General features: G+C 38.3%; 1 protein-coding gene and 1 long non-coding RNA gene across 7 annotated transcripts in view; one reads left to right on the top strand and one right to left on the bottom strand.

The window, feature by feature from the left end:
- IMMP1L (inner mitochondrial membrane peptidase subunit 1) overlaps positions 1 to 26,277 on the bottom strand; it is a 114,238-nt gene that overhangs the window by 11,420 nt on the left and 76,541 nt on the right. For 4 of the 6 annotated variants that reach the window (XM_072619256.1, XM_072619257.1, XM_072619258.1 and 1 more), the window contains 3 exons: positions 23,520 to 23,653; positions 16,206 to 16,294; positions 14,003 to 14,129 (listed from right to left, as the gene is read on the bottom strand). In XM_072619256.1, the coding sequence (XP_072475357.1) occupies positions 14,003 to 14,129; positions 16,206 to 16,294; positions 23,520 to 23,624 (321 nt within the window). In that variant the 5' untranslated portion in view covers positions 23,625 to 23,653. The remainder of the gene's footprint in view (positions 1 to 14,002; positions 14,130 to 16,205; positions 16,295 to 23,519; positions 23,654 to 26,277) is intronic. The other 2 variants (XM_072619260.1, XM_072619259.1) reach the window with 1 other exon arrangement.
- On the top strand, positions 967 to 11,077 carry LOC140510522 (uncharacterized). The gene is made up of 2 exons (XR_011969268.1): positions 967 to 5,832; positions 8,147 to 11,077. It is a non-coding gene; the product is annotated as an uncharacterized lncRNA (long non-coding RNA).

The following is a 26,277-nucleotide window of genomic DNA, read 5'->3' as shown; positions in this document are numbered from 1 at the left end:
CTGAAAGCCAGGATCAAAAAAAGAGCCTAGACATCATCTTTCATGAAATTATCAAGGAAAACTGCCCTGAGATTCTAGAACCAGAGGGCCAAATAAGTATTCAAGGAATCCACAGATCACCGCCTGAAAGAGATCCAAAAAGAGAAACTCCTAGGAACATTGTGGCCAAATTCCAGAGTTCCCTGGTCAAGGAGAAAATATTGCAAGCAGCTAGAAAGAAACAATTCAAGTATTGTGGAAATACAATCAGGATAACACAAGATCTAGCAGCTTCCACATTAAGGGATCGAAGGGTGTGGAATAGGATATTCCAGAAGTCAAAGGAACTAGGACTAAAACCAAGAATCACCTACCCAGCAAAACTGAGTATAATACTTCAGGGGAAAAATTGGTCTTTCAATGAAATAGAAGACTTTCAAGCATTCTTGATGAAAAGACCAGAGCTGAAAAGAAAATTTGACTTTCAAACACAAGAATGAAAAGAAGTGTGAAAAAGTAAATAGCAAAGAGAAGTCATAAGGGACTTTACTAAAGTTGAACTGTTTACATTCCTACATGGAAAGACAATATTTGTAACTCTTGAAACTATTCAGTATCTCGGTACTGGGTGGGATTACACACACACACATGCACACGCACGCACACGCACACGCACACACACAGAGACAGAGTGCACAGAGTGAATTGAAGAGGATGGGATCATATCTTAAAAAAATGAAATCAAGCAGTGAGAGAGAAATATATTGGGAGGAGAAAGGGAGAAATGGAATGGGGCAAATTATCTCTCATAAAAGAGGCATGCAAAAGACTTATTAGTGGAGGGATAAAGAGGGGAGGGGAGAGAAAAACATGAAGTTTACTCTCATCACATTCCACTAAAGGAAGGAATAAAATGCACACTCATTTTGGTATGAAAACCTATCTTACAATACAGGAAAGTGGGGGATAGGGGGATAAGCAGGGCGAGGGGCATGATGGAAGGGAGGGCATGGGGAGAAGGGAGCAATCTGAGGTCAACACTCATGGGGAGGGACAGGATCAAGAGAGAGAACAGAAGTAATGGGGGACAGGATAGGATGGAGGGAAATATAATTAGTTCTTACACAACACTACTATTATGGAAGTCACTTGCAAAACTACACAGATTTGGCCTATATTGAATTGCTTGCCCTCCAAAGGGAAGGGGTGGGGAGGGAGGGAGGAAGAGAAGTTGGAACTCAAAGTTTTAGGAACAACTGTCGAGTACTGTTCCTGCCACTAGGAAATAAGAAATAAAGGTAAAGTGGTATAGGATGGAGACAAGGGCAGAGAGGGATGATAGAAGAGAGGGCAGGTTGGCAGACAGGGGCAATTAGAACGCTCGGTGTTTTGGGGTGGGGGGAGGGGACAAAAGGGGAGAAAATATGGAACCAAAAATTTTGTGAAAATGAATGTTAAAAGTTAAATTTAAAAAAAAAAAGCAAGCTGCTGCAGAAATTGATATGTAGTTGTTTGTCCTTCATTCTCAAAAAGAACCATGACATTAAGAAGATGATGCCATGACTTGCAAGGGAATTGAATTTAAGTAAGGAAGGGCTGTGCAAAGTCACCAGCCTCACTTTTTACTCCACAGCCATCTGGGTCTAGTGCCAAGATTTAGATCAGGACAACTGGAGGTAGCCCAGGATGCAGTTGGAGACCTTGGCTTTAAGTTAAGATCATTCTCAGGTCTCCGTTTCTCAGGTCTCAGTGTGACAAGGCTGGAAAGGCAGGCCAGAGCCAGGCTTCTGTTGGATTACTACCCTGTGACTTTGTCTACTCTTCTCCCTTCCACAGGCAATGTCCATTCAATGATTAATGCTGGGTAAGAAATGAGGCAAAGAATGACAGTAAATAGCAATAAAGAAAACAGTTTATTTGTTATTCTGAGAAATAATTCTTTGCAGCTGGTGGTCAGGTAAGTTTTATACGAGTAAGTTTCATTCAAAAGTATGATCTAGCACTGTCAAGTTTCTCCCTGAATTCAGGATCCGTATAGGCCCTTTCCTCTGAGTGGGGGCTTTAGGCTCTTTAGTCCTCGGTATCTCTATAAAATCGTTAAATTTTCCACTTCCATTTCCTGGAGAAATAGACTCACACTGGAAAGTTCTTTACTATTTTTATGTAACTTAAAGTTGAATCTGGAAAGATGGAACTGTATTTTTTACTGGTGTCATGCACTCGTCGAATTAAGATCAACACACACAGACAACCACAGCTCTTCATACTAGGTTGTCAGTCTTACTCCTACAGCTGAATGTCTCTCTAGGACTGGGTATTGAGTGCCAAAAAGAATTACAATAAAAAGCAGTAAAGTGTTCAAGCTTCAGAAAGAAACTAAAGATAGATGTGTTTCTCTGACAAACACTTTTACTTGTGTTTTATTTGTCAAAACGAAAGTCTTCTGTTCTAAACCCTCTAAATCCTTTCTAGATCCCTTCTAGTGAAATATAGCTTTGTGGCAGATGACAGATGACATTTTTGGAAATGATGTATGATAAAGAAACATTCAGTGAGGAACCTTTAAAAAGCCAGACTGTTCTCCTGGGGCTGAGAGCATCAAAATACCATTTTCACTAGAAGATCATGAAAACATCCTGTTGACCCTGGGGAAAGAGTCCAGTTGTCTTTTGGGCAAAGAAATTATTTTTCCATTCATGTTTTAAGCTTTGAAAGATACTTTTAAGAGCAAACTATCCTTGTTATTAGTCTCTACACACTAATTAAGACTTAGGGATATAAAACTACACTCACAGTGTCTACTCAGGAACTTCCAGTATGCACCGAGGAGAGCAGGCATTAATGGTGCTTGACCAAAACCAATGCAATGATTTCCTTAAGTTCTTGTAATTAATTTTCCCCCTGAAAACTTTTTGATCTCATCCCTTTCTTCACATCCTCAAGTCTCTGCAGGGAAATGGCCTTAGAACATTGCAAAGGTCATTCAAGCTCTGACATATTCCAAGGGCTTTGGATGGGTAGCTCAAGTTCTGGCTCAGTCTTGAGTCAACTTCTACGTGGAGGGAAAGGTCTCAAGAAAGGTGCTACTTGAGCCGAGGCTCGAAAGAAACTAGAGATTCTATGAGGAAAGAAGAGGAGAAAAGCTCTTCTGAGCATGGGTGAAGCTGGCAAGAGGCATGGAGCAGCTCAATGGAGTGTTACAGAAGCAGCACAGTAAGGGGCCAGTTTGAATGGGCTTTAGATGGTGTAAGTAGATAGATGTGTGACAAGGCTGGAAAAGCAGGCCAGGGCCAGGCTTCTGCTGGATTACTACCCTGTGACATTATCTACTCCTCTCCCTTCCACAGACACTAGTTAATAGCTATGGAAGGATGGAATTTAGGTGTGCCATATCAAGGAGTACTTAAGTTTTCTTAAACTGTTTAAGAAGCACATTTTTAATCTAGATTAAAAAGTGCTTTCAAGCTGCAAAACTTTAGATTGGTACCACATCGACTCACTCTGCTGACAGGAAATTAATATTTTACACTCCTTCACAACTGGTTTTCATGTTTTCATTCTTAATCTCTTTCTATCATGGTTTTAGTTGCAGAATAGTTTAGTATAGTCAAAATTCAATTGTGTTTAAGATAAAGTTGAGATCAGAAAATATTGGTTCACTGTCAGCTACAGGTTGCACCACAAAAATTTAATTTAGTATCTGATTCTAAAAGGTCTCTGAAAAATAATTCCACCTACTCATTGGCTGCTTTTCCAGCATACTCTGTGAATGCTGATTTACCACAGTAAGATGCCACATGACACTTGGACTATTTTTGCTTTATTACTGATAGAGCTGGAACCTGGATTGGATGCTTACATTCAACAGCAAGATTACAATTTCATGCTTTTTCTCTGTCAGATTCTTTTGCTAACCTCACGCAGTGGAGCTCTCAGAATTCTAAAGCCCAGACACTGGACATGGAATCCACAAGCTGATCGTAACCTGCCTTATTCTGCTGTCTCTCTGTTAACATTTCAACAAGAGAGGGACTGAGTGGGCATACTTTCATGTTTGTGGTATGTTTAAAGAATTCCAATTTTGGCAAACCAAACTTTTTTTTTTTTCAAAATTAATATTAACTTTGTAACATGTTTACCTAGAATAAGCAATATTCATTGGAACTAATAAACATCACCACAAAAATAAAATATTTTATGCTATACATTACCAATGTATTGCTTAGAACAATATCAAAGGACACTAAAAAAAAAATTTAGTGTACATTAGAAATGGTTAGTATATTGGACCAGATGATCCTTTACAGAGTTAACATGAATTAGGAAACTTCTCAAACTGGTAAACAATAAACCACATTTATCTTCAAAACTGTGTTAGCTGTAGGATGAAAAGCCCACATCATCTCCCCAGTAAACTTCACTTAAACACAAGGGTAAACAGATTTTCCCAACATTAGCTACAATCAAGGCATTAGCAGCATGTTATGACTGATTACCCTGGGATCTGTTGCTGAGAAATGGATCTCTATCCCAGCTTTTTATCACCACAGTCTGCAGAATGCCTGCTCTTGGTTTACAAACCCCAGTTTGTAATAAGTGACATTATTAGGTAGTTCTTCTGCTTAAATGACATGAGGATTTAGCATATCAGGAGGTTATATAATATCTAAGGCCTTCCAGGTGGATGATGCCTCTCCTACTCAGAAGCACTTTCTCTGTTTGTAAATAGGAGCCAAGGTAGCAGAACATATGGTTGTGACTTTTAGTTAAAGTAAATGGCATTAAAACAAACAGAAGAGCATTAGGATATCCACGATTTCCGCTGTAATACTAAATACATATTGGGGCAGTACTAGTGCAAATTGCCAATCAAGCCTGATGACACAGGCCAGTCTATGTTTGTAAGTAAATGACAAAATCACTTCCTTAATCAAGCACTTGATTAACTTACAAGGCGTTTTCCTATTTCCGAGTTCTCATTTTAAGAATGGCCTACAGCAGCACAATTTGGAAGCATGATCACTTTTAGAATTCTGTATTTTAAAGCTTCTGAAATAATTTTTAAAACTATCTGCAATAATCTATTTCTAAAATATGAGAGTATGCTACATATTAATTTTCATTAAATATACTGGATCTCTGCTTCCTTACACCTGGATGTATGCATGCCAAAGCACAGACTGCCCTCTGGTTAACATCTTCATTCCAACATTACGCCACTCCAAGTGGCGCTAGCATGTTTTTGAAGCTCAGAATGGGAAGCTATCTTTTAATATTTGCCCTCAAAAAGCATCTTCAATGTGGGGTGATCTCGTACAAGGTGCTCCCTCCAGTGCAAATCACAACTTAGCCAACTCTTCTCGTCTTGTGCAGTTTTTTACCCATGTTTTCTCACAAACCCTTCACAGGGAAGGATATGCACATGCACACACACACAGATGGATAATCACAGACATATGGTACATGTAGTATGTGTGTCTGTGGTCATACATTCAGGGTGGGGGAAGGGAGTAAGTATTAATATTGACCCTATTATGTGCCAGTGAAGTTTAAAACTGTCCTATGATTTTAGGAAAACACTGTGAGAGTGTGAGTGTGTGTGTGTGTCAGAGAAAGAGAGAGACATGTACCTCACTCTGTGCTGGCACTGTGTCATCTGATCCTCACAATAATCCTGGGAAGGAGATGCTATTATTATCTTCATTTTACAGTTGAAGAAATTAAGGCAGACAGAGGTTAAACAGCTTGCTCGGAGTGCTACAGCTAGGAAACGGCTGAGGCTGGATTTGAATTCAAGTCTCCCTGACTCCAGGAGGAGCCGAAGTCAGCCATGTCCCAGAGTAGTGCAGCCAGGTGAGAAATGAGGAAAGGTCCATTCTATGCTTCCTCCTCAAATGGAGGCTTGGCATTCACAGCCCACCATCCAAGAGAGGGACAAAAGGCAGTGAGGAGGTGATCCCCTAAAGCTGGTGGCATCTTGCCAGATAATGAGGTAGTGGTAGGCACCTTTGATAAGCATATATTCTTGCTTTATACCTTACTTCATAATGACAATCAGAAAATAGTTGAAAAAAAAATAACTTCTACTATTGCCTTGTAATTTGTTATTGTTTTCAAGGGATTTTGTAGGGTTAGGAAGATAATTCAGGGGTAAAATCTGAGACTACGTTTTGCTCTCCAGAACTGAAAATTTTTATAAAATTCACAAACATTAAACAGAGAAGGATCTTGTACTCTTTACACATTTCATGCATGGCTACAAAGTCATGGTTTATTGTAGAAAATCATCTGGGAAAGACTACTTGTTCCCCTTCCATACTTTCATCAAGGATGCCCTTGCATATATCACTCTTCTCAGGACTTTTCATGTAAACAATAAAGAAGGAATATGGATGGTGCTTATCGTAATCTTTTTTTTGTATTAACACCATTCATAGTCATTTTAATTGTTCAGTATCTTCCTTCATTCAGATATCTTGAAAACAGATTCCTCAGTGTTTTCAAAGTGCACCTGGTCTCATTCAGATGCCCTGCCCATCTTCATCGTACGTGCCATTTCTACTTCTTCATAGTAATCAGGAATCGAGGTGTTACGAGTACAAACGTCATGGTTCTACTATCATGATGATGAAAACAAAATGCCAAAGACATTCTGCTACACTGTTCCATTTTTTTGCATTTACTTGTGCTCTTTCCAGTTTTATCTGTAAATTCTCTTGTGACTATTTGTCTGAGCTGGGTCCTGTACAGACTTTCTTGTCTTCTTCACTGTTTTTTGCTGTTTGTGAGGTAATAACGCTTGTAATCTTCCACACTGATCTTCTAAAATGTTTTGTAAATGAGTTTGTATTTGAAATTATGCTTCTCTTGGCTACCATGTGTTAATGTTGACAAGAGGACCAAGTACTTGCCAGCTGAAGTGGTCTGGGGTCTCTTTTGGTCTCCTTTTTATGGCTTTTTTTTTTAGTGACTTTTTTTTTAACATGGGCTAAACTTCTATGAGAAACGGTGATGATCAGAATTCTTCTCTTCTGCTGAAAGTGTCAATAATTTATTTGACTAAATTAGAGCATTGGAATTGCACATTGTATGTTCTTATCTTTATCCTTTCTATAAATTTAGTACTGACAGCCATTTGTTTTAACCAGTCAGTCTGATTTCACACACACAAGCTAATTCTAAATGATCCACACACAGGTATCTAATTGTTACAAGACAGTCACTTTCATTTTTAACAAATAGAAGGACATTTTTATATTTAAAAAATGACAAGTCTGGGAATTTTTTTATTTAACAAATATAGAGATGTTTTCCCCTTACGATAAAGATGAACTTTCACAGTCAAACCAGTTATGGTAATGCTAGAATTTTATCCCCCTCAATTCAAATAGACTCTCTCCATAATTATTTTCCTCAAGACATAGATTCCTGTGCTATGTAAACATCATACTTATGAAACTGAATACACAGGCAAACAAAAAGAAGTTTACTATTTTTGGATTTATAGTCTGATTTTACATTTTATAGTTACTAAAAAAAAAAGGATTTTATAATAACTGAACCCCCAATTACAGGTGCTATCTAGTTTAGGCTCCTACAACTAGATCCAATGGAAGGAAAAAAAATAACAAAAACAACTTTGTCTATTTCAAGAGATCACAAACGAGAACTTCCTAGATCTATTTAGAATCAGGGAGAAAAGTAATAACAGAAAGAATCCTCCAATCATCTCTTGAAAGAAATGTATAGAGGAAAAATCCCTGGAATGTAACAGTTCAAATCCAGAGCTTCCATGTCAAAGAAAAAAATACCCAAAGTATCTAGAAAGAAACAGTTCAAGTACCAAGGAACTACAGTCAAGATTATCACACAAGACCTAGAAGTTTCTATGCTAAATGAGAGGAAATGTTGAATACAATATTCCAGAAGGCAAAATATATAGGTTTACACACTCAAAAATAACTTATTTTCAAAGATGAGCATAATCCTAAAGGGGGAAAATTGATTTTTAATGAAAGAAAGCTCAGTGCTGAGTAGGAATTTTAAAATATAAGTACAAGAGTCCAGAGAAACTCAGGTAAATTTATTTGAGCAACTAGAAAGAGCTCTATAGTGATATAACAATCTAATGGGGAGGAAAAAATAGGTTTGTTTTCTTTTTTTTCAGATCAAAGAGTATCAAATGAGTTACAAAAGAAAACAGATATCCTCACAGAAGGTGGATTGCTTCTGTTCTTAACATTTGAAGAGGAAAAAGAAAAGGGAAGGTAAAAGAAATAAATCGCTGGTATAGAAAGGGAGAATGAAGATTTATGCTATTTCGCATATATAGGGTTTAAGAAAAGCATATAAACATGAAGAAAGGTTTGGAAAGAATGGTGCTCAGATGACCCTCACCCCTACCTCCCCTATCACAAAGGGGAATTAAACATACAGAATGTGGTATAGAGATACATCAACAGGAAAACAAATGGGGGCAGGGAAGGGATTAGGAGTTAAGACGATGATGATGACGAAGAGGAGGAGGAGGAGAAAGAAAAATGCTAGAGAGAGAATAATCACATAACAAACTTCTCGGTCCTGAAAGGCAGGATATAAAGGGAAAAGAACCAGAACTTAAGGGGGTGCCCACCAACTGCGGAATTACTGAACAAATTATGGCAACGAAAGTAATGGAATATTATTTTGCTGTAATAAATAATAAAAGATTACATGGAATGAAATGAGCAGAATGGAGACAATTTACACAGACATCAAAGCAAAGCAACATCAGAAGATTTAAGAATCCTGAGCGATGTGATGAACAACCACGTACCCAGAGGACCTACAAATCTGCTACCCATCTCCTGACACAGGGGAACCAGATACAAGGTGCAATATATGTTTACTGACATGACCAATGTCTGCACTGTACGCATTTATTTTGCTCAATTATGCTTATTTATTAAAGGTTTTCCTCCCCTTCTTTCCCCCTTTCTCCCTTCCCTGTTTCTGTTTTTAATGGGAAGGTGCCAGAAGAGGAGACTCTAGTTAGCAATAATGATGAAAAAAAGAAAAGATAGCAATTGTAAATTTTTTTTAATGCACAGAACAGGACATATGAAAAGAAATACAAATAGAACAGTTATGAAAATAACATGTAGAATTTATTTTATACTTAAGAAAATAAGCTGTATGAAATTCAGTTTCATACAGAATCTTGGTTTTATGTTCTGCTTTGGGTATAAAAACACATTCTTTCTCCTCTTCCTTCTCTCTTCCCTTCCTTCCTTCTACCCCCTCTCCCTTCTCCTCTTTGTCTGTTTGTCTCTCCTGTCTCTTAAAAATTAAAAGGAAAAAAAAGGAAAGTTTGCCCAGGATCACACAGGTAGTGTCAGAACCAGTGCTCAAACCTCTATCTTCTAAATGAATGAATGAAAAAGCATTTCTTACAAATATTAAAGAAAGGATAATTCCTGCCTTCAAGGAGCTTACCTTCTAATGGGGAAAGAACAATTAGGGGAATGGTGGCCAGGAAAGGATACTCTGATTTGAGGAGAGAGAAGCAGGGGAGAAACCCTGCGAATGAAGGGATGCCTGGCTGGAGCTGGTGCTGGCTCCATAACAAGTGCTCAGGACACTATACTACCTCCCCTTTCCATGAGGATCACCCTGGACTGCAGCCCCAAAGACCTTCTTTAGGGGAGGGGCTGTGGGATCCACTGTGGTTCACAAGGGCTTTGGAGCCTTCTGGAGCACAAGGGGGTTGGCAGGTAGTATTCTGACAGTGGGGGAGCACCAACCAGAGCACCCAGGCATGGCTGCCTCAGTCTTTTTCTTTTTTTTCTACTATGCACTGACTAGCATTAGAGAAGAACATTCCTGCGTAGATTCAATTTGTCATGAAAAGATATTTTATGCTGCCTCTGAGGCACAGGAGATCCCTTCACAAGAGCACGCGAACAGCCTAGGCTCTTGGGACACACAAATTCAAAGATCTCTAAGATTCCTAATAGCACGAACTTTGACTTTTCTCTGCCAAGTCTGGAATAGTCACAGCGGAGACCTATGACTGTGCTAAGACAAGTTAATTCTATGTTCTGTATTCAAACTTCTGTATTCTGGTATTTTAGAAGGGATCAACGATTTGTATTATTAAACACCTACTATACCTGCTTCCAGGCATGGTGGCAGGTGCTGAGTCAGAACAACTAGGCCAGAATTAGCAGAAATTTTCAAAGTCCATTATTAGGTCACAAGACATACAGTCAGTCTGTCTCAAAATCCCGATACAACCCTTCAAGTGGAGACTCAGCTTTCTTTCCAACACCATTAGATTAGTGTTTTATGTTTCATATCCTATGGGCATTCCTATCTAATAACTAAGTAAATGGCATTTTGAAACTAAACTTGCCTACAGATCACATTTATACAAATCAGGGAAATACCAATCCCTCTTAGGTAATTTCTTTTTGTTAAGGGTGATATTTCAAATTAAGCAACTTCATAGCAAATTACTGACTTATTCCTGAAGACTGGAGTCTTTCTCTAGTATAGGAAGCTTGCCTTTAAATAATCTCCAATTCAGTTCACAGCTCAGAAGCCAAAACTACTTCAAGCAACTGAAAGAACTGCTCTTATTTCACAGAAACCTACGGAAAGCGCAGCAGTAACATCCTTCGGGGATTACCCTGTTTCCAAAAGCTTAATGTAAAATATAAATCATGGTTTCTATGTGGCAGAACCTCCCCAAACAAGCAAACCTGCTGCTTTCCCTGGGCCTCTGGAATGAGAAAAACGGTTCTTCTGCTCTTAAGCAGGGATCTGTTTATGTTACTTTTTGCCAGCTTGTGAACAATGCTATCTCTTTCATATGCTAAACTGTATCTTTGAGGTTCCAGACAACAACGTGTGGTTTCTCATTTGCTGAAGTGGCTACAAACAAGAAGGATACCAGTAACTGCACCAAATCACATTTAACATTCATACTCATTATAGTTTTGCTATACTTAATGAACGGTAGATTCCCAACACAGCTCAAGAAACAGCTGAAAAGTAACATCTCAATCTTATAAGCAACAGAGATTGTATTACTAAGAATTTGAACTAGAAAGGAAAAGAGGTCAATTAAATAAAAGACAGCCCTAGCGTTAGCTTAGGAGTCCAACAGAAGCCCGCTCCAAGGGGTGGGGTGTGACAGATAGCCGTTTGGCCATTTCTTCAGAGACTTCCAAACTTGGATGAACTGTTTGCATAAACTGACTTGATTAATGAATGCCGTTTGCTGAACTGGTTCTGTAAAATGTACAGTATGAGTTTCTATAGCCTGACTAGGCCAGACTGGAAAACATAAGAAAAGATACTTGGAGATCACAGGCTTTTCTTGTGGAAGCAACATTAATATCTGATCACCAAAGACTCTACTTCCTTCTTTAATTATGATGGTCATCCATTTTATAAAACAAAACTTGAGAAATGGCTAGAAATAACAGCCAGACAATTAAAATACAGGCTATCTCACTTAGATTCCGAAATATGCCAGAAACCATGAAGGGACTGGTAAACAATGAAACAAAATGGCAACAAGATCTAATTTATCCAAAATTCAAAAACATGACACCCCAATGAATGGTTTCTGATAGCTATATGATTATCTTACACTAAAGATAATGATTAAGAGAATAACGTTTGAAGCACTGATTGATGATTATTTAAATACTATATGGATCAATAATTTTCCATTAAGAAATTAAATACTATGGAAGCAACTCAAGGTAAGCACCAATTTTTGCTCATTAAAACATCTTATGATCGAGTACTTCCCATCTGCCAAATCAGTTGCCTTATGTCATTCAAAATCATCTAACTCATACTTTCCTTAGTAAGTCTTGTCTGATTAATGTCAAAGAGTGCTTTGCACTGAGCCCTGCAGTCCTGTCAATGCTCCCCTAATAATACTTAGACAAAAAAATCTAAAGTAAACATGAACAAGAGCAGTTTTATGTCACCCATCTTGTTTTTCTAGTGTAAAAGCTCATAGATAGCACCTAACCCAATTAAATGAGTGATGGGAATAGAAAGTGATGCATGGAACAGTGGCAGTCACCACATTTAGAGAAATTTAAGAGTATTTGTGAAGATGGAAAATGACTGCTAGTGAGGATAATCCCCCTCTATAGAGGTCTTCTGCTATCTTAGGTTCCTTATCATCCTCACCATCTCGTACTTATTACATGCCCAGCGAGAGTAGTACTAAAAGATGAAAAATACATATATATTAGTGACTACAGGAGGTCATCATTGGTGCTCAATAAACAGCATAGCAATCATTCAATCAAAAGAATTTAGAACATACAACAGGAGCTCTTACAATTACTTTGTCAGGCCCAGGATTTCAATTCCATGCAGATCAGCAATTCTTCTGTAACTGAGAGCTTTAGTTCTCTGGGGTACTGAGAAATTAAGTGGGCTTCCCAGGATGACAGCTGAGTGGCAAAGCGGCATTCATGTGGGTCAGAATTCAATATAATTATGAAGATAAATTAATCTAGCCATAAAAATACTGACCTCAGAAGATGTTCACAAGACCAAAGTTAGTTGGGAAAGACATTAACTCTTTAATCCATTATTTCCCAAACAGGCCTACTCTCTGTTCCCAAAATGACAGGTTCCAGTTCCTAGACCCATTCCATAGTACAGGCTGTCACCAGGCCTGGAGTACTCTCCCTCTCAACCTCCAGTTCTTTGAATCCCTGGCTTCCTTTCAGAATCAGCTCAAAAGTCTTCTGTAGGAGGCCACTTTGAGGTGCTAGCACTTCCCCTCTAAGATTGCCTTCCATCGACTTGGTATGTACTTACTTACAGACATGTGGTCTTCTTTAAAATGTAGATAAGCTACCTGAGAGTAGGGACTGTTTTCACTGGATCCTCAGCACTTGGCACAATGCCTGGTACATAAGGGCTTAATAATTGCATCTTGACTAGCTAACTGAAGAAATCTGAATCTCCAAAGGAGTTTAAGATATTATTACTGTAGTAAGCTGCCTTACATGCTAGAGTGAGTATGTGTGAATGACACTACTCTCTATCTTCTCTCTAACGTACCATGGCTGGCATGATGGACAGCTGGAGGAGAGAGATAATGAGTGATCACATCATTGATTCAACATTTCTTGAGCACTTACTATATTATGTACAAGACACTTTCTCCTTCCTTCATTTGCATTGTAATATCTGCCATTACCCTTACCTTCCAATATTAGAAATAAGTAGGAGACAGAAAGGGAGTGATTACTCTGTTTATAAGATAATCAATGTACTTGTTCAAATTTAAATGATACAAAACATATTAGTCATATCACAGTCAAGCTTAAAACTTCTTAGGGAATGCGAATTATGGATTCACAAGTGAATGTGACCAAACATGTAAAGAACAATTCATTCCAATGCTATATAAACTATCTGGAAAAACAGGCAGAAAAGGAGCCCTGTCAAATTCCCTTTATGGCATAAACAGGGCGCTGATAGCTGAACCAGGAAGAGCCAAGACAGAGAAAGAACAATAGACCAAGTCCCCTAATGAATATTGATGCAAAAATTTTAAACAAAATACAAGAAAGGAGGTTACATCAACAAATGGCAAGGATCATACACTGTGACCTGGTGGGATTTACACGAAAAATGCAGGGCTGGTTCAATATTAGAAAAACTATCAGCATAAGGGAACATGTCAATAACAAAACCAACAGAAATCATATAATCTCAAAAGATGCAGTTTTTAAAAAGCTTTTGACAAAAACAAAACCACACTCATTCCTATAAGAAACAAAACACTAGAGAATATAGGAACTGATGGAGCTTTCCTTAAAGTGAAAAGTAGTACCTGTCTAAAACCAGCAGCAAGCGTTATCTGAGATGGAGACAAGCTAGAAGCCTTCCCAACAAGTTCAGGAGCAGATAACATGAGCATTCAAGTTCCACTTCCTTTTTGAGGTGTGTTTGTTTTCTATTAATCAACCATAACACAAAGGAGAGCATTACTTACATAACTATGGCCTTTAAGGTAATCTGATGGGCTGTGTGTGAAAACTTTATCTCCTTCCAAACCAATTACTCTTTTACAAATATTTGACTTAGGATCACTTGGACTTTTGGCAATTATAATGTCACCTCTGAAAGGAAAAATTAAGAAAAATTTCAAGACGTTTCCCAGATGTTATTTATGAGATACACATAATGTTGGCTATGCTATTCTAGCACATCCTGTACATGATGCTCCAGTACATGTTCATGGACTCAGTACTTCACAGTCTATTGTAACAATCACTAACATTGATAGAGCCCTTGAAGGTTTGTTATTTCATTTGATCTTCACAAATAGGAGGTAGATGCTGTTCTTATCCCTATTTTAGAACTGAGGAAACTGAGGCAGACTGTGATTAAGTGACTTGCCTGGGGCCATACAGCTAGTAAGTATCTGAGTCCAGGTTTGAAGTCAGGCCTTCCTGACTCTAGGTCCAGGGCTCTATCCACTATACCACCCAGTCCTCATTTGATCTTCATAAACCCCACCCTAGGAGGAAGGCAAATATTATTTTTTCATTTTGCCAATCAGAAAACTGAGACTCAGAGGAAAAATGACTTTCCCAGGACAAATGCCCAATAAATGGCAGATTTTGGACTAGATTCCAGATCTTCTCACTTCTAACCCAATATTCTTTCAACTACCCCAAATACATTGATGTGGTCTCACGTTTAAAAGTCAGAAGTTGTTAATTAATGTGGTAGCAAAGGCATAACTGGGACTTCCTACACCTGTGGGCTCTAAGATCTATTATTTCTCCCACTTCTGGGAGATACTACATGTACAATAATCTTTAAGAACTAAACTTTGGAAAAAGAACCCACTATAAACCTCTCAAAATTAACAATGTAAAATTAATCACACTACTATCTAGTGAATAGTATTATGACTCTGAATAGAGAGAATAATGAGAAGGACCAACCTTGACTTCAAGGAAGTCAGACCATGGTCTCAGTTGGTCTGAATGACCAAGTCTGTTTGCAAGACAATCTAATATTTAGTTCCATTCAGTGAAGAAATAAATAACACTATTTAAAGTCAATTAAAAACTTTACTTAGTGTCTTCTATGTGCCCTAAAACTAAAGGATTCTCTAGCATACTCCCTGTCCCCAAGAAGTATACAAACCTGTTGAGGAGAATGAGAGGAGAAAAAATATTTAAGCATAATAAAAGAGAAAATGTTAAGTGCTCAAATGATGGCAAAGGCAGTAGTGTGTCATTAAAACTAGTGATATCATCACCCTGAAGGGTGTCTGAGACAGCGGATGAAGTGGGGCCTTGAAGTCAGACGTGCAGGGCCTGGATTGTACCTCACTTTTCAGCCGTGGGTGATCGAGAAAACATCACTACATTTCTCAGTCTTGATTTTCAGCTTTTATAAAATGAGGATAATAATAATGGAAGTATTTATTTCATAAATTCATGAGGACCAAATGAGTATAGCAAGCACTTTGCTAATCTTAAAGCAATATGTCAATGAGTTACCATTTCACCTCCATTATGGAGATTATGAGTGAGAGATCCATGTAAACCAGAGGAATATGAGGTGGCGTCATGGGAAAGGTAGCGTGTGAGGTGGAGGCTGAAGGTTGGTTAAGACTTGCACAGATGAAAAAAGAATGGGAACACACAAAGAATAGTAATTGTGTACATATATGTGTATATACTTATAAACACATATGCAACATATAAATGACATATAATACACATACATGTATGTGTGGACTCACACATACAATAATGATTCCATCATCACACAACAGAATTCTCTGCCTACACTATATACTCATATTCTATGAAGAACTAAAATTCCCTTGCTAAAAAAAAAAAGTTCAAGTAAATCACTAACATGAAAGTAAAAAAAGGCCATGAGAATTACAGGACAAGGAATCTGTATCTTTTCAAGGAAAATGGTTTAAATGTTACCCCACAAACAAGAACTTTACCTCCAAAAAACAGCAATAGAAAGGGCTGGCTCAGTGGTGAGTGAGTTCCTTGTTGCTAGAATTTGTGAAGCATTAGCCAGACAAGCTCTTGCTGGGGACGGCACAAAAGAGGCCTTTGCTCTGAATGAAGGAGGCCTAAACGAGCTCTCGGATATCACCTCCTCCTATTATCATCTTCAGAAATTTCTTACTTCAAAATTCCATGAATGAAACTTACCTTTGGATAGCATAAAAATGTCGGCTAAGATTTTCTGCGAAGACAATGTCAGAATTCTGGATTGTAGGCTCCATTGATGGTCCAGAGCACTATAAAAAGATAATTTTAAAATCAGAAAACATTTCTCTAACAGAAGTTATGAGTTTTTAAAAAGTCTTTTGAAGAAGTCCTTACTCCCCTACCCAAAAGCTCTAGCTCTTTATTATTTTGAAACAATTCTTAAGGTAACATACTGGGTACATTCTTATAATTCAATTCAATAAACATTTATTAAGTACTTACTATATACTATATTCCCACTGGGGATACAGAGACGAAAATGATGGTTCTTGACCTCAAGAAGATTCCATTCTATTGGGGGAAACAACCTCTACAGGGAAATAAATACAAAGTAATTTGCAGAAGGGAAACCAATAGCTGGAGGGATTTGGAAAGGTTTCCTCTAGGAAGTGGCACACATTCTGGGTTTGGATGAAAATGATAGATTTTTGGAGGCAAAAGGAGAGAATGGCTGGGAGACACCTGAGCAAAAGTAGGGAGCCAGAAGAAGAAAAGAATGTCATGTGGAACAGTTAGTAAGAAGGCCAGCTTGGCTGGACTCTGGCAGGTAAAGTAAGTAATACAGAACATCCTGGAAGGCAGCTATACTCCAGACTGTGAAGGGTTTTACATGCATAAGTCTACATTTTAACCTCGAAAAAATAGGAGGCCTGTGGAGTTTTCTGAGGAGGAGAAGGACATGACCAGACCTGTGCTTGGACAATGTCCCCTCAAGAAGCACTGTGGAGGACAAATTGAAGAGGGAAGAGACTTGAGCCAAGGACATCAATTAAGAAGCCTTGTAATAAACCAGACAAGAGGAAAAGAGGTCCTGAGCTGGGGTAGAAGCTGAATGAGTACAGAGAAGGGGACAGATGTGTCGAGTATTATAAAAACTGGAAACTAATTGGATCCATGAGGATACAAAGACAAAAAAAACATTTCCTTGCCCTGAAGAATCTTATATTCTACTGGAACAAAACTCATGAACTCATATATACTCAAAACATTCAAATGTGTCTGTGATCTCACTAAGGTGGATGTTCTCAATTAATCAAAAATGAAACTTATCCATGTTTACCCTACTGTATGACCCATGTCCACATTCTGCCCCAAGTTCACTGCAAAGGGCTACCCAGGATGCTTTCTCCTGATATCACAAGGATACCAGAAGTATATAAAAGATGTCTTCATCCTGGCCTAGGATAATCTCATTCTGTTTTGTCATCATATATTTATTTTAAAACATTGTTTACTCCTGTTCTTCATGGGTCCCTGTGTGTCATGTGCTTCAGCCTGCTCCTTCTGGCCAGGGACCAGTATGTTACCTTTAGTGTGATTCACTTTTAGTTCTTTGAGGCTAGGGTATTCTATGATTCCCAGTCATGTAGTGACAGTGGAAGCACACTGGTATTAAAAAGAAAAGCTTAGTTTCTGGGAGATGATTGGGGTAATTAAAAGAACTTTATAATTGCCTGAGCATAGCCTGCTTGACTCTCCTACTCATTCTAGGTTCAACTTACTATAAGTCTGTAGTATTGAAGAACACAGGATCAGGATCATAGACTGGGGACTGGAAGGAACCCTAGGTATGTGATAATAATGGACAAGACCCCTAAGGTGTCAATCTGATTGCAAGTCAATGTGGACAAAGGCATACATGATTTGCTTTGATTTTCCTTTGTAATTGGGGAAGTCAAATTCTTGAACTGTGTCCCACACCTGGTACTAAAAGCTTTGGACTGGATACAGAGCTCTTCCTAGAGACATCCTGCAGTTTTTGTCCTGCGACTCAATGCAACAAGCATGGTGTCATCCACAAATAGGAACATTAGAAGGACTTCATCATCTACAAAGTATCCCTCTTTGACCTGGAATTCTGTGCTGGATCTCTTCCATTGTAATGGTCAACATTCTGGGGGAGCATACATCTCTTCCTTTTATGCCACCCTAGACATTAATGATCAGAAGACTGTCAAAAAGCTTGTACTATATCTTTCACAGAATCATAGAATAACTTTAGATGTCTACATAGGAGACACTTTGTTGGAGGAAAGCCTTCAAGATGCTATTTTGCTCCATCAAATCAAATGTTTGGACATAATCAACAATAAGCTACAGTGGGATTTTGTATTCTCAACATCTTTCAGTTTCTTGTAGGACCAGGTACAGTCTACTTTAGAACATCACTTGAAAAAGTCCATTGATTTCTCACTAATCAACATTTACCAAGTGCCTATTATGTGCCAAGCATTGTGCTAATCACTGGAAACATAAAAAGAGGCAGACAATCCCTGCCCTACAGGAGCTCACAATCTAGTGTTGGAAGACAACAAACAAATATATACAAATGACCTTTATAGGACAAATAGCAAATAAATAAAACAATGGCACTAGAGTTAAGAAAGGTTGGTAAAAGCTTCTAACGCCCTCACTGAAGATGCACCGAAGGCACATGTCAGTGATTCTCACAAAAATTTTGTATCAATGGGAACACAGACCTACAGGTCAGTAGTGGTGACATTCTTTTGATCCCTTTTTGGGGGCAGGGAGGATTAATAAGATCTAAGGTTTTTTTTCCATTTGTTTTGTAATTTCCCCTCCTTCAGGTAACTTGCAAAATGATCCCTCAGTGCCCTCACAACGGTGTCATTTCTGGCACAAAACTCCTCCGCATACCACTTGGTCCAATTCAGAAGCTTTCCTCTGTCTGGTGCCGTTTATGATTCTATAGGCATATCCAGAAATGCGATGACAAACACCAAGGATAGTCAGGACAGGAGAGGCAAAAGCATTTACATAGTGCCTACCGTGTGCCTGGCCCTGTGCTAAGAGCTTTATAAACATTATCTCATTTAATCTTCACAACAACCCTGGGAAGTAGGTGCTGCTATTATTTTCATTTTACTGTTGAGGAAATTGAGGCAAACAGAGATGAAATGACTAACCAAGGATCACACAGTTGGTAATAAAGCCACATTTGAAATCAGGTCTTGCTGACTTCAGGCCCAGCACACACAAGACTAGGACAAAGAACTGCTTCCAATTTCCTGTAGTTGTTTCACGGTACTTGACAGTGAAGAAACTGTTTCAAGAATTTGTGCATCTTTTTCATTTTTCCAGGGTTTATTGTCCCCTATTTTTATACATAAATGCCCTTGGTGAAAGTTTATTTTTTTCTCCCGCCACAATTTCTTTAAACTGGTTTTGCCCTCTACTGATTTTCTCTGTTTTAAGAAGCAATAACGGTTTCCAATTGTCTATCACTGATCTCTACAAGATTTTACAAGTGATATCAGATTCTGAAACATAGGTTGGCATATCTTTTTTCTTGGCAAGTAGGTCAGTGTTTGTTGACTAAAACACTCTTTTGGTCTCCTTTTTTATAGAAATTGATTTACAACAGCAAAACCTTTATGAAAATATTCTATTATCTATGCTCATTTATTCCATCCATATCCCATTTTTCATTGTCAATAACTTGTTTAAGTCAAGATGTAGTTGTTTTGATTGCATACCATATCTTTTAATTTTATTTTTATTCTTTTTTAAATTTTACATTGATTTTTATCTTTGTTCTAATAAGTCAGGGTTCTATCTACAGACAGTTGACTTGGGAATCATCCCTACATCAAAAATGAGTTTTTACCCATTTGCTAACATTTAATTAATTTCATTTTGTTGTACGATGTTAACTGGTACTACCCAGAGCCTTCCAATTCTTCTCTTGAAGAAAGTCTTCAATTATTACACCATTAAGAAAGTGCAAATATGAAGAATTCTGAGACACTGGCAAGACTTAAAGCTACTGATACTGACTTAAAGCAGAACTAGGAAAATAATCTACATTATCCACAATAATGTAGAGGAAAACAATATTGAAAGACTTTAGTCTTCAAAAACATGTTGATCCAAGTAGTGATTAATGGTGGCGAAGCACCAACACCACAGAGATGGTGAACTTCTGGATTAAAATCACCAGTTCTCAAAGTATATGCTGATATCATGTGGAAGGTCTCGGAATTCTTCTCAGAGTTTCTTTACCTTTTTCTCCTTTGAAATAAATGTTAGTACATAAGCTACAATTACTTTCATGGTGGTGTTTTTGCAAATGCTTACATGAGCACTACCAACTCGAGATGACCAAATGTCCCATGAAATTGTGTTTCTTGCTGCTTTGGAGCACACCAATTCTTCACTTGCTTCTGCAGATCATCCTTCCATTCAGATATAACATTTATTGGCCACTGGACAAAGAATGGAACACTAATGACTAAGTTATAGCCTCGGTGATTTTTAACAGTCTGCCCTGCTCTCTACTACACACAGAGCCACCATGACTGCAACACTGGAAGGTCATAGGCCCATTTCATACTTTTCTTTCTGTCCTGGGTTACCATAGCCAAAACCTTCATCACAAAGAGTCCATTCAACAGAGGATGAGCTTCTCTGAACTTAGCTTGGCAGTTTCTCAGAAAGTAGACTCAATCTGTGGGCTGGATTATCCAAGAGATAAGTAAACATGAAGAATACACAAATACAAAAAGGAATTTCAAGAAGCAGAGAACACTAATGACCAGGCCTTGTGTAGGAGGTGGTACCTGAGCAGGGCTTTGAAGGAAGGGACTCAAAGAAGTGGAAGATAAAAGTGAGAAGAGTTTGTTCCACTCATGGAAGGCATCCTGCTTAAAGGGAGGGAGACTGCAAATGGAACATCACGTACAAGTAATAGCTGGTATAACCGAGTTTGACTGTAATGGAGAATAATATGAAATAAGACTGAAAAGGCAGATGAGAGACAGATTATGAAGGGTTTTAAAAGCCAGACTAAGGATTTTTTATCCTAAAAGAAATATGGAGACACTGAGGATTTTTTATAAGAGAGATACATGGTTAGACATATGTTTTAGAAATATCAATTTGGCAAATGTGTGGAAGATGAACTGCATAAGAGAGAGCTTGGTGTAAGAATGCCAATTTCAAGGCTATTGCAATGGTGTGGATGAGGTTTTGAAAATATGAACTAAGATTATGGCTAGGGGAAGAAAACATGCAACAGATGTGATGGGGGAGAAGGGTGAAGAAGAAGGAAAAGGTGAGAATGATTCCAAGGGTGTTATTCTAGATGCCTGAAGAATAGTGCTACCCTCAACGCAAAGGGGGAAGTCTGAACAAAGATAGGTTTGGAGGCTTAAGATAATGAATCCAAGTTTGGAAATGGAGAGTTTGAGACGCTTACAATCAGAATTTTCCAACAAACATTTGGTAATGAAGACCTGAAGTTTCAAGAAAAAGAGAATAAAGTTGTATATACAGATGTCAGAGTCATCTGCATAGATGATGTTTAGATTCGTGAAAGTTCACAGGACCACGGGGAGAGAAAAAAAATAAAAGAACTGAGAACAGAATTTGGGAGGATACCAAAACTTAGCAGGCAGAAACAGGGAAGAAGATTCTGCACAGAAGTCTGAACACAGACAAACCAGGAGGATAACTCAGAGAGATCAGTATCATGGAAGTCAAGGGAGGAGAAAGTATCTGGGAGAAAGGATGGTCAACAATCTCAAAAGTTGCAGAGAGGTCAAGTGAAATGAGGGCTAAGAAAAGACTGCAGAACAATTAAGACAGCCTTCCTAATCTTGGAGAGATCAGTTCAGCTGAGTCATAGGCGTAGACACCAGACTGACAGGAGTTAAAAAGTGAGTAAAAAAGTGAGGCAATGTAAGTAACAAATATAAGTGAACATTTAGGGAATCTGACTGGGGATAGCAGGATTAAGTGAATGTTTTTAAAGGAGACTTAGGCAGATTGTAGGCAGGAGGAAAGACACCATTAAAATAAAAGAGACTGTGAACTGCAGATGAATACTGAAGGGACAAACATTCAGGACAATGGAAGGAAATGGGACTACAAAAGAACAAGAAGAGGAGCTAGCTTTTGTAAGAAAGGTCCACTCTTCATAAAAAACTCGAATACAGAAGGAGAGACTAGGGGATGCTGACAAGGTCATTTGAGGTACAGAACAGAGGAGAAAAAGAAGATCAGAATGGGTGGCTTGTTTTCTCAACAAAGTAGGAAGCAAGAATTGCTGCTGAGGAGGAGGAGGATGGTGGCAGACTTTCAGAGACAGGAGATCCAGAACTTCAGTGAAGAGTATGGTAGTCAATCAGAAAGAATAGTTTCCTTTCAGGCAGTTGATATTAGATAGTAGAATTCTGGGGTGAACCTAGTTGGCATGGTTTTATGACTTTCTTCAGAAGCTGAGTGGGAAGAAAGAACATGAATATCTAATGGTGATCCCTATGGACAGCAATTTAGCAAAGCATTTCTGATAAAAGAAGAAAGGGCAGAGGTTAAAGGGTAGAAGTTAGTACAGTGTTGAAATGGTCACCTTTGGAGTCAAGATAATGAAAAGAGGCAAGTGAGGTCAGAGCAAAGTTAATGTACCAAGAGGAGAGAGAGGGGCAGACTGACTGGCAGTCATAGTGAAGATGAGAAATGGGTTTAGGAGCAAAGCAGTGGGAGGTTGTGATCAAAAGAATTTTAAAATTCAGTGTCATAGAAGCAGAGCAGCTATAGTGTTGGTAAGAACAAAGGTAAGACCATCCTCATGTGTGGCTGAGGTAAAGTAAAAGTTCCCATCATGGGAGCCAGGATACCAGAATGTTTAAGAGAACACCAATACCAAAATTCATTCAGTCTTTCAGGTGTAAGGGGAGCAATTGGGGAGAGTGTACTGAGTCAGGTATTAAACTATTTGGGAAAAGACTCCTACCTAGAAGTGGGAAGATGGCTCCATAAAATGAATCAAGTAATAAAGATGGATGGATGAACAAATCTGAAAGGAGTGACTGGTCAGTAATGGTAGTAATGCATGTTGCAGAAATGGGAGTGAAAAGCACACTCCTCTGTAGACTTCTTTGGGTCATAAAATGTTAGAAAAATTATGTTTGATCAATCTATATTGTTACTGAGGCAAACTATGGGGATTAGGGACACATCCCTCTAGATGAGATAAGTGTGCCCTCTTGCAAGAGATCCTTATGCCTGTCGGATATAAAATGCAAATGGATCGGACTAAGTACAGAAAATCTTTTTTTTTTTTAACATCAATCAAAATTACACAGTCATACCTTCATCTGACCCCAGAATCTGAGAAAATTTTGCATTTCAAACTGCTTGTTTTGACCAACTAGCAAATGCCTATAAATACAGATCTTTTATCAAAACTTAAATGTGTATCAGTGTGACTGTTATTGAATATTCAAAACTTACCATGACAACACCACCAACGTATTCAAAGGCACAATGAGCTATACAGCCATACTGAAGAGTATAGCCAAGAAGTCGAAAGGTTTTCCCCAGAATACTTCGAAGCATAGTTCTATGCAGACTCGAACGCCACTGGCCTGATAATAAATTTTTAAAAGTTATATTATCAATGATTTAATAATCATTGTCAACATGCTACACTTTTAAAAAGCATATCTTAGTACACATGAAAGTATCTGGGAAAGTATAAGGCTCCATATATCATATACAGGTGATATGTAGTATACTATGCTAGAGTACACTACAACTATATATGCTACATAGTTGCTCAAACAACTCATAAGGTGGTTGTTCAAGGGGATCAAATGAAATAATGGATATGAAAGCATTTGGAAAAGCATAAAGCACTATACCAAATTAAGGCATCACATTCCTTGATTCTTTGGAATGTTTCTCACCTCTGTCCCTCCCTTTTTGCCTGTGCCTAAGCTACAGTTTGGACTACAACAATCCCCCACCGATGTGCTTCTTTGCTCCAATCCATGCTACACATTACCACCAGCCTGTCCTAAAACATCACTGTCATCAGGCCAATACCTTTGGGATCAAAGCCTGGCATTCAAAACTCCACGATGTGGATGGCCCTAACCTACCTTCTCAATGATATCTCGTGTGATCCTCTAATGTGAACAATTTGTTGCTAGTGCCTTTCCCAGGAGGTTATTTACTTTGTATGCATCTTGTACGGGACTTTGAATGTATATGCTACCTACCCTACAAGTTTTTTAAGAGAAGGGACTGTTGTGCTATTGTCTTTGTATCTCCACCACTTAGTATAATACCTAGCACATGGTAGAGGCTTAATAAGAGCCTCCTGACAGACTAAATCTAGTGGAGATGCTAATGACTTTTCCCCATGAATATAGTACCATGCCATCCCTAAAAGGTGTTTTAAGGTCCAACTCAATCTATAAAATTTCACAAGATTTGTCGCTATTGTGAAGAAAGCACTTTATAAATTGAAAAGTGTGCACGCATGCTCTGTATCTATGCGTGTGTGTATAGGTACAAGAACATACATGTAGACATGTATATGTATGCATGTATTCATATACACATATCTGAATGAGTTATTATTAGTTCATCTTTTTAATATTTACTCTCTATTACACTTAAATTGGTACTGATAATACACTGTCTTATATTGATCTATTTTTTATATGTGTTCTCTCCCTCAGATGACCTACTAGCTCCTTCATAAAATCAAGTTTTAAACTCTGAGGTCAGGTTCCATGTTTCATACTGCTTTGTAGCCAATACACTCCACTGTACATTTTAGGTATTTAACATTTATCAACAAGATTGTTAAATCTGTCTTTTCAATTTCTTTTCAGCCAAGGGTGAGGCCTAAATGTTGCCCTATTTATGACTCAGTATTCCACACTGGAAAGTGCCCCTGCCAACCCTTGGCAGTGGCCTAGTTCTATCCATCCTCATTTCTATACCCAAAGTACCTATTCTGTATTCAGATTGCTCACTATAAAATAAGGGGAGGAGGTAGAGTAGATGGGCCTTGAGGTACCTTCTATATCTAGGGCTATGAATTCCATAAAAATAGCTAGCATTTATATATAGTTTCTAGGTTTGCAAAGAACCGTGTACATACCATGTGTATCTTGTGCATCACATCTGACCCCCACAACAATGGTGAAACAGGTAATATTATCATTCTCATTTGACAGAAGAGGAAACTGTGACAGCCAAGCTAAATGATTTATACAGAGTCACAAAGCTCAAAAGGGTCTGTGACAGAATTTGAACTCAGGTATTTCTGCCCCCAAGTTGATCACACTCAGCCTGTATGCCACTAAATCACCTCAGTAGCAAATGCATATTTAATCAAGAATCTCCTAGAAAAAAATGCCTTAACTCAAAGGGTTTAATGGAAATTAAAGAAACCACTTAAAGAGGATAAGGGAAGATATGAGGGCATTTGGAAGATCCTGGAATTCTTTAAAATATACTGTACAGTGTAACTGGTTATTTATTCTGTCCCATTTTAAAACTGCTCGTGGAGTAGACAATGGAATAGAAGAATCAGACATCCTCCTAATGGCCAAGTTAAATTGGGGCCCATCCTTAACAGTTATCAAAAATAAGGGAATACCACGGGGAGTTTGCCATGGCATACCAACTGGAAAACTGTGGACAAAAGAATTCTAGTGAGGAAGAAAAGTGGGGAGTTGTCCATTGAGCTTTCTATAGATGCACAGAGAACTCCCTGCTAAAGACAGGCATCTGCCACAGTACAACAAGAAGAACAATCAGGAACACTGAGGCCCAGAATGAACTGAGGCCAATGAAGAAAGTGAAAGACAGTGAAAAGCTCTTTAAGGGTTGGTTTAGTTCTTTATTTTACCTCTACTGGAGAAACAGGTGAATCAAAGAAGAAGCAGGGCGCTACTGAGGGGCAGAGGCACAGGATGGGTTCTTATTTTGTTTCTGTTTTCTTGGCCAAGGAGGATGGTCTTTGGACTAAATGGCTGCTAGGAAGGTGATAATGAATTTGGTAAAGCTATCACAAAAAATGTATCCAGCACCCGATGTTAAATTCAAGTTACCTAGCCCATATGAACTATCCTTGAGTACTGAAGGAAGTGGAGCCAATGGTAGTAATATACAAAAGAAAATGGAAAGAGGAATTGGGAAGAAATGCAAATTTTCAAATAAAATGGAAGAGAACAGAGTATGCAAATTATGA

Source organism: Notamacropus eugenii, chromosome 6 (assembly GCF_028372415.1).
Source record: "Notamacropus eugenii isolate mMacEug1 chromosome 6, mMacEug1.pri_v2, whole genome shotgun sequence".
Taxonomy (NCBI): Eukaryota; Metazoa; Chordata; class Mammalia; order Diprotodontia; family Macropodidae; genus Notamacropus; species Notamacropus eugenii.
Note: the sequence above shows the minus strand (reverse complement) of the source record. Positions and strands in the feature narration are given on the sequence as shown.